The 8,637-nt window shown below is 42.3% G+C and overlaps 1 protein-coding gene across 2 annotated transcripts in view; it reads right to left on the reverse strand.

The window, feature by feature from the left end:
• Positions 1 to 303: 303 nt before the first annotated feature.
• The window catches only part of bcl11aa (BAF chromatin remodeling complex subunit BCL11A a), a 51,444-nt gene continuing 43,110 nt past the window's right edge, over positions 304 to 8,637 (reverse strand). For both annotated transcript variants that reach the window (XM_046071201.1, XM_046071200.1), the window contains exon 3: positions 304 to 6,126. In XM_046071201.1, the coding sequence (XP_045927157.1) occupies positions 3,878 to 6,126 (2,249 nt within the window). In that variant the 3' untranslated portion in view covers positions 304 to 3,877. The remainder of the gene's footprint in view (positions 6,127 to 8,637) is intronic.

The following is an 8,637-nucleotide window of genomic DNA, read 5'->3' on the forward strand; positions in this document are numbered from 1 at the left end:
ACATACATACACACGAAAAGGCATGCGTTAAAACCAGCTGGGCTTTCTCAACCAACATGTAGGATGACGCTGCAGACACACGGGTGTCTGTTTTATAAATGCACTTGAATACCCACATTTTCAGCCCACCTGGACATGCTGACTCCATTCAAAGTGATTTAGTTTACTTTTGTTTATTGTTTTATTTTTAAGTTTAGGTAATGCTAATCGTAAGAATGTGGGGATTAATTACATACACACACATTCATGCACAAACACTTGAGATAACTTAACACACACAGTGGAGATAAGCGACAAGTGCCGTTATACTTTCATTTTTTTATTAATTGTTTTTCGATAAAGGGACAAAATGGGTGTGTGAACAGGATTATGCAGACATCTGCCAGAAAACACAGACAGTGGTTTTCCCAATACAACTGAACAGAGACCCCAAACAAGTACAACAGAAATTAAAGAGCTAGGTTTGTCCAATGACCACTGGCCACCATTACAAAAGAAAAAAAAATCAAAATGATATTATAACCTAAAATAAAAAATCAAATAAAAAGAAACCAAAATAAGGATCCATCCCATGTCTCTGTTTTGAACAGAGCATATAGGTAATAATAAATAGTAACTCCCATAGTAAAAGATAAAGTTCAAGTTCAAGTTACAACAAACAGCTCTCAGAATAGGAATAGAAAAGGCTGATAACAAAATATTCCGCATTGCCATTTACAAAAAAGTCTCAACTCAAGCAGGCTTCTCCACGTCCCCCGGGTCATTTTTAAATATGCTTTGCATATGAAAGTATACCCAATCTAAATATAAAGCACCATTTAGTATTTGGCAATGAAAAAAAAAGCAAAACATTTAATTTCTTTTTAAATGTATTTATTTTGACGCTTTTTTTTCGTAATCCATGTACTGCATATGATTTTTTTTTCCTCTCCTCTTGATGTTGGAATGTAGTCAGGTGGGAGGGGTGAGAGAGACAGAAGCACACAACAGAACAGGCCGACGTCAGCTTGCATTACTGCATACAATAATGGCAGCAGGGGGAAGGAGGTCTGAACAAAAAACTAAGGAAGATATGTACAACCACCTCTGTGGACAGGAAACAGAGCGACGGCCATCTGATGGCTGTGACGCCTCCCAATGCCACATACTTTAGCTGCTTTTTATGGGGTTTTTCCTTTTATTTCTTTAAACATACAAATAATTCGCACTATATTATCCTGCCAAATTAAAAAAATATACCGTGGCAGCTTGGGATTTTTTTTCCACTACCAAAAAAAGGTATGGTAAATACCTTTAGAGAGAACAAGCAACAGTTAAAAATACGAGCCTCAATATAAATACTATAGTGCCTACTCTAAGTGAACATTGAATTCAAATACAGTTCTAGAAATACAGAAAAAGTAGACCATAAATGTGTTTAAGCATAGGAATTGACATGAGTGTGCATTTTCCTATATTTTAAGTTCTTTATTATATATTCATATATAATCTTAATCCTTTCCCCAATGCAAATTGTATTTCAACCTGAAGAGCTGTGAAGAGCCAAGGCAAAATAAAATACAAAACCATCACAGAATTTTTTTTGTAATTTTTTTGTCTTTTTTTATCATTTCATATATACTGTGATCGGAGTCTTGAACACCACCAAGACGCTGAGGAAAAGAGAAACGACAACAAAACTTAAATACGGTTTCCCCTTAAAGATAGTGGAGTGTTATTTGCAAAAAACGTTTATTTTCATATCTATAATTAAAGGAAGATTTATACAAAAACAGATTTTCGCAGTGTAAGCAACAAGATTTGAGTGTCTCTTGTCTAGCCAGCAAGGTCTATAGATTATTCAAGTGTAGATGGTAATAAAGTCACAATACAGCTCCTTAAAAAATGTGGACGTTTGGTACTGCTGTGGCCAATGACAGCTGCATCCATTTTGCAACCATGTAGGAGCGCTGGTTATTTATTCAACTCACGTCAAACCTTTTAATTTACAGACCTTGCAGACAGGGTGAATTTTCAGCCCAGGCTAAGCACTGGGGTTTTTAGGGGTAACAAACTGACAAATGGTCAAAGGTGAAACGGCAAGGGTACAAAGGTCAAAGTTCATGAGGCTGGAGTTGCTGGCAACAGATTATGTGTCTCATCTTTTACTGCTTTTAACAATGGGACCCTCGTCATCTGACAGCATTTCAACAACGTTTTCCCCTTCAGCATAAACTTGTAAACTGGGAAAATTGAAACAGTGCACTTCATGTCCTATAAATGACAATCTAGCTATTAGTACCAACATTGCATTAGTGTGGGGAAATGCAACAGAGATGTCAGTACCTACTCTCAGACAGAGTGTTATACTATGAACAGCTTGAATGAAACTCAACAAGGAAAAAAAACCTCTCCTTTTGGGTTGAAAAGCAACAACAAACAAAGAAATGTGCCCTGCATTAGCCTACGCATACTGATTAAAATCATCGCATTTCACTCTTTTCAAGAGCCCTGGAGTAAAGATATATTTTGTTCTAATTATTTCTTTCTTTTGTTCTGCAATCCGTAGTTAATAACCCTGTTTTGATACTAGAAATGTAAAGTGAAAGAGATTGCCTCTGAACCCCGTAATATGTACGTAGCTTCCGTGTAGCTTTCTGTCTGTCTAGCTTGTAGTTATTTCAATGCTCTCAAATAAAGTTAGCCTCACTTTGAGCTCATATAGCTCATATATTACTTTATGCATTGTTCCACACACTGACATATCGAAGCAGCGTTGTAGGTTTGTGCTAACGCAGATACATGACACTTCTCAGCCATGCACTGTATCCCTCAAGTTCAGGATTGTACATTACTGATTACCTTTATCTCAAAAGTACCTCCTTACCAGAAACAAAACTACAAATAATTCAGATATACACAATACTGCTTGTACCATGCTTGTCATGAAATCCACATATTAAAGATAGCCTATTGAACATGTAATAGGTAGCTAAATGATGATTAACAAGAACTCTCTGATCATCGTGAGTTGTCACAGTCCATTTGAGCCGTCAGGTGCTTGATGCAAGGACCTTACCTGGGTGGCTTAAACCTTCTAGCTTAATCTAATGTGACCCCAAACTTATACCAGATAAGATTATGGCCAATGCAGTCTTGAGATATCAAAGGCACTCTTTCTTATTCTACCAAATGATAGTACAAATTGAATTGTTAGCACACCCTTGTCTTTTTGAAAGAAATTTGAAGGCTGTCGTTACTTTCAGTTTAGTCTTGAAGCCAATGTGTGATTTTTTTTTTAACCCTGTGTGAACATGGCATCTTTTAGAAAGATCAGGATAAGTGCATTTCGAGGGTTGTAAGAAGAGGGTCAAATCAAAGACTGTTCACTTTCCATGTTACAAAACAAAACTGTACATGATATGTGTTACAGAATGTATGCAGCATGGATGTATCTTTCTTGTCTTTTCTCTTTTTGAAGAATAAAAAGAAAAAACAGAACAAGAGAAAAACAGCAACACATTTACTCAACAACTAACCAACCTGGGACAAGTTCTTTTCTTTTTTTGATTAGCAAAAACATACTATGCATGCTGACTAATTCTTAAAATGGAAAAGGAAAACTCAAAAGAAAAAAAAATAGTACACAACATGTAAATTATTGCACAAGAGAAAGGCTCGAAGTTTTGCGTCAATGCAAGAGTATTGCCCCGATACAGATCATGCATTCAATGGGTAATGGAAACGGGGTGTGCTGGTGCAGAGCACATGGTCTTAAGCTTCCACCAGACTGGCGAAAGTGGAGTGTTAGGGTTGGGGCAAATCTACAAGGGGCTTGGAATAAACAGGGGACTAATGGCAGACATAGCTGCGGGGAAAGGTCCCATAGTTCGGCCTTCTACTCTGACTTTATTTCGGTACTCAAAGGACGGTCACTGTGCCATTTTTTCATGTGTTTCTCCAAGGTGCTGTAGACACTGAAGGGCATCTGACAAATTTCACACTTGTACACGTCTTTGCCCACCTGACCGTGGGTCTTCATGTGGCGAGTAAGTTTGGAGCTCTGGGCACAAGCATAATTGCACAGCTCACACTTGTATGGTCTCTCTCCTGTGTGGCTGCGTCGGTGCACTGTCAGGTTACTGCAGTTCTTGAACACCTTGCCGCAATACTCACAAGTATCACTCCTGCGGCCGTCCTTGGAGCTAGGCCGCCCAGGACCACCGAGGTGGGGTGTGCTGCCCCCACTGCCTGTGCCACTGCGGCCCGACATCCCGCCATCCAGTTCCCCCGGAGGGGTCGAGAAACGCAGACTGCCATTCTCTGAAGAATGCTCGGACGAAGAGGCGAAGGGCGATTGTCTGGAATCCCCAAAGTTCAGAAAAGGGTCCTTGAGTTGTCGAGAGGCGGCATAGCCAGCCAGCCACTGGGAGTAGACGTTCTCCGTGTTAGGGATTGTGGGAGTGGGCAGGTCAAACTCCTTTTCCAGCTTGATGCGTTTTGAGAAAGGACTTAGTGGACTGGGGCTACCCAGAAGCAGTTTCTTAGAGAGGCCAACAGAGGCAGATTCGTTAGGGGATGCTCCCCGCCCATTGACTGTGGAGACAGAGCCCTCCTCCCCACGATCTGTTTCCAACACTGAGTCCACATCACACATCTCGCGATTGTGGTGATGGTCTCGGTTGAGGTGGTGATGCAGGTGGTTTTCCTGGGCCATGGCATTCCGTTTGTGTGCGCTGAGGGCTTCACTGAAGTGCTGCATGCTAGCAGCCAGACCCATCCCTTGCATCACCTCAGGAAGTGAGCGAGGGATGGAACCCTCTTCAGCGACTCCTCCCAGTCGGCTTCCTATACCACCATTGTTTTCATGCTGACGTGCTGCCTCAAGGCTCAAACCAAAGTGATAACTGTTGTTGTTTCTTCTGGCTGCCCTCTCCCCATTCTGCACCTCTTCCTCCTCTCCTTCCTCCTCCTCTTCCTCCTCCTCTTCTTCCTCCTCTTCTTCCTCTTCTTCTTCCTCCTCTTCTTCCTCCTCCTCCTCCCCATTCTCGCGTAGCATGCGGTTATTCTCACTTTTTAACTTGGCCACCACGGACTTGAGGGCATTGCTTGCACTGCCAATGTGCTCGCTGGTGCCAGGCTCTGGAGAGGAGGCTGTTGAAAGCCCATCTTCTGACTTGCCTGTGTTTGGAGAGGAGGATTTGTGCATGTGTGTCTTCATGTGGCGTTTCAATTTGCTAGCCTGTGTACAAGCATGATCACACAGGTGGCATTTGTACGGCTTCTCTCCTGTGTGGCTGCGCCGATGCACTATTAGATTACTCTGAAACTTGAAGGCCTTTCCACAAAACTCACAACACTTTGATTTCAAGGGGGTGGTGGAGGAGGGTGTTACCCCTGCTGAGGGGAGAGGGGTAGGAGGAGTGGTCTGAGAACCCACAGGTGACTGCATGGAGCCTGGAAGAGGGGGTGGGGTGGCAAGATATGGAGGTTTGCTACCCCCTGCACCTCCAGTGTTTCCACTTCCTCCTCCTGTCTGGAATGGCTGAAGCAAGCGCTGCATGGGGCTGGGCCGGCTGGGGGATAGCGGGGGAGTGGACCCTGAGGTGTTGCCTGCCAGCTCCCGGAGCCGCCGTGAGAAGTCCATTGTTGGAGGGGGGTCCAGGGGCAGAGGAGGATTGAGGCGCAGCACCCTGTCAAAGGCACTCGGGTGGTGGGCTGCCAGCACCAGCTCCTCTGGGCTCAGGTGGTGGGGGTCCAGGTGGTTCCTTGGAGGGGGGCTGAAGAGGGGTGGCGTAGGAGGGAAACGCTGATGATGGCCCCCACCAACAGTGCCACCGGCACCAACTCCACCCCCTGCCCCGACGCTGTCCCTTCCACCTGAGCCTGAGCCAGGGATGCGGAGGAGGTTGAAGGGGCTTGCATCAGGAGGCAGATGGAGGCCGTGAAGAGGAGGCTGAGAAGGGCAGTCTGCGCCCCCACCCAGGGAGGAAGGCCCACCCATGCGTGGGGTGAGTGGGCTGCCATGTTCGCTTTCTAGGTAGATACGGAAGCCGTGGGTGTTCTGAGCATGCTGCAGCAAGAACCAGGCACTGCCGTATGACTGCTTACATGTAGTGCAGGTATAGGTGGTCGGCTCCTCCTTTCCTGTTGTGACACAGAAGAAAGAATCGGGTTAGGAGGAATATTAACTGGAAAAATTACCTTTAGTATCATGCAGACTTTATGTTAGTTATTACTGTATGCATTAGCCTATATTAGTCTGTTCAGCTGTAAATACTGAATAATTTATTTAAATATCAGTTTCAATTAAAGAAAAATCAAGGATTTTCAAATGCTGCAATCCTGTTCATTTTGAACCATTCAAACACTTGTACATGAACAGTGCTGTGTACAGAATGAAATCCATGAAGGAAAACTCTGTTCAACTTGGCAGAACCAATCTTTTATTTGAACCTTAGGCCTAACAGTTACAGCTTTTAAAAATGGTCGGCACATGGTGTTGAGGGCTTTGCAAATACAACAGTAGATCTTATTGAGGTCATGCCCCACATGAGTAGCATGTGAGAAGTAGTGTGTGTGTGTGTGTGTGTGTGTGTGCATTTGTTCTTCTCCCAGACTGCTCTGGGACATTATTTCTCCCTTTAGACTGACTGTGAGTCCTCCATTGTCAGCAGGAGAACAAAGAAACAGGGCTATCCCGGCGGACTACCACTTCCCACTGATCTACCAAAACAGAGGCCTGCTGACGACTACACGTACACACATGCAGGAGGGGCAACAGAGAAGAATCCTTTAGGCCTTTAAACAACTGCTTCCTCACTTCTGTAACAACAGCATCAATACATAAGACGAACCAGGAATATGTTTTTTGTTTTTAAATTTAGCTGAGAAAAGTTTAAGAATGATGATTTATAGTTTTAAGGTAAAACCCAATCAGTAAATATCGTCTCAGAAATGATTTTGCGTTTTTGCAACAGCACAATAAATAAAATAATAATAATAATAATAATAAATGAATGTATGCAAGTTTATTCATGTCCACTGTATTCTAGAGTCAAATCCCTTTATGTACTGTTTGTACTTCTACCAACGCTGATCACCCCACAGACAAATGCACATACACACTCTCCATTTACGCAGATAGAATGGAACACCCCAGCTGCTTGAGAAAAGTAAAACAGTAGGAGTGTAAAAACATTTAGGCTCTAACTGAAGAGGAAAAACAACTCCTTCAGTCTGCCTCAAAGCTTATTCCCTCAGTGAAGCACGCAGAGTCACTTTGAGATGGCGATGAGAGGAACATTTAAAACAATAATTGCCTTTGAATGGCCTCAGCGATGATGACCCGTGGTGGGACCCACAGTGCATGTGTAATCTTATTAGGGGACCGAACGAACGGCCATCAGCTCGTTTACAAGATTAAATGACAGACGAACCCCCATCACTGCCACTCAGAGCCTTTCACTATTAAGCCCAGTGCAATGTGGGCGCATTTGACGAAGTGAACAAGCAGAGATACACATTCATACATGCATACAAAACCATTCCGAGCATTTAGCTGACACTCTTAACCATCGCCATCATTCACAGAGCTGAGAAAACATATTTCAGGTTTAAGGGTTAAGCGAGCTGCTGTGAAGGATGGCTACACTGAAACTTTCATAGACACTTGTTGTTCTATCAGTTTTTGATACTAACTAAAGCATTTACAATACATGGGCATATACTTTGATATAGAGTTATCTTTATTGCAGATATATCAGGAGACCCCAGAAATTAATCAATTTAGGCAATAATGACTATAAAAGATGTTCTCCAAATATATCTAAATGAATCAAGTTTGTATTATAATTAAAATATTTAAAATCTTCAAAATGCCAAGTTGCCTTTTAGGTGTGGATAAAAATAGCGTTAGTTATGGGATAACAACCGCAACAATTATACCAACATCCAAAAATGTCAAAAGTAGCCATACATAATGAATTGACATATTATTGCAAAATCAGAATAAACGGATGTCATTCTAGGGGTCGTGATATGGATGCTAATTATCTCAGATGACTTTTATGGTAAAAAGCTATTTTGTTGTAACGTGTCGTGAACAATAAATTATAAAACATCCCATTAACATGTAAACAAGTAAAGTGGGTTGTAAAAATACACACAAATTGGGATGTATCACCTGCTAATTACTGCCAGAACCAAAATGACAAATTAGCAGTGATACTAAAAGGATGCCACAGTTTAGAAGGAAGCTTTTATACATCCGCACACCGCAATTTACCTCCAATAACCAGAAAGAGAAAGTCAAAAAGGTTGTAGGGAAAAAAACTGATTCAACACTTACAGTATCGGCAAAGATAACATTTACGTGTGTGTGTATTTAAAAGAGATGTCATTTTCCTCACAGTATGAGACTTAACTTCACAACATACACACACACAAACACTTATTTACATTGATGTTCCTGAAGTGGGAAAGAATAGCATGTTAAACTAACCACCACAAGTGCCTCTGTGTAGATGGGGGTCCTGCCTGTCATTTGCATTTCAGTGTTTAGAGGAACATTCCTTCCCCTCTTTGATTTTCCTCCTCCTTCTTTTTGACCGTCCCCCCATTTCTCCCTGTTTCTTTCTACACACACACACACACACA

The sequence above is a fragment of the Micropterus dolomieu genome, linkage group LG15, assembly GCF_021292245.1.
Source record: "Micropterus dolomieu isolate WLL.071019.BEF.003 ecotype Adirondacks linkage group LG15, ASM2129224v1, whole genome shotgun sequence".
Taxonomy (NCBI): Eukaryota; Metazoa; Chordata; class Actinopteri; order Centrarchiformes; family Centrarchidae; genus Micropterus; species Micropterus dolomieu.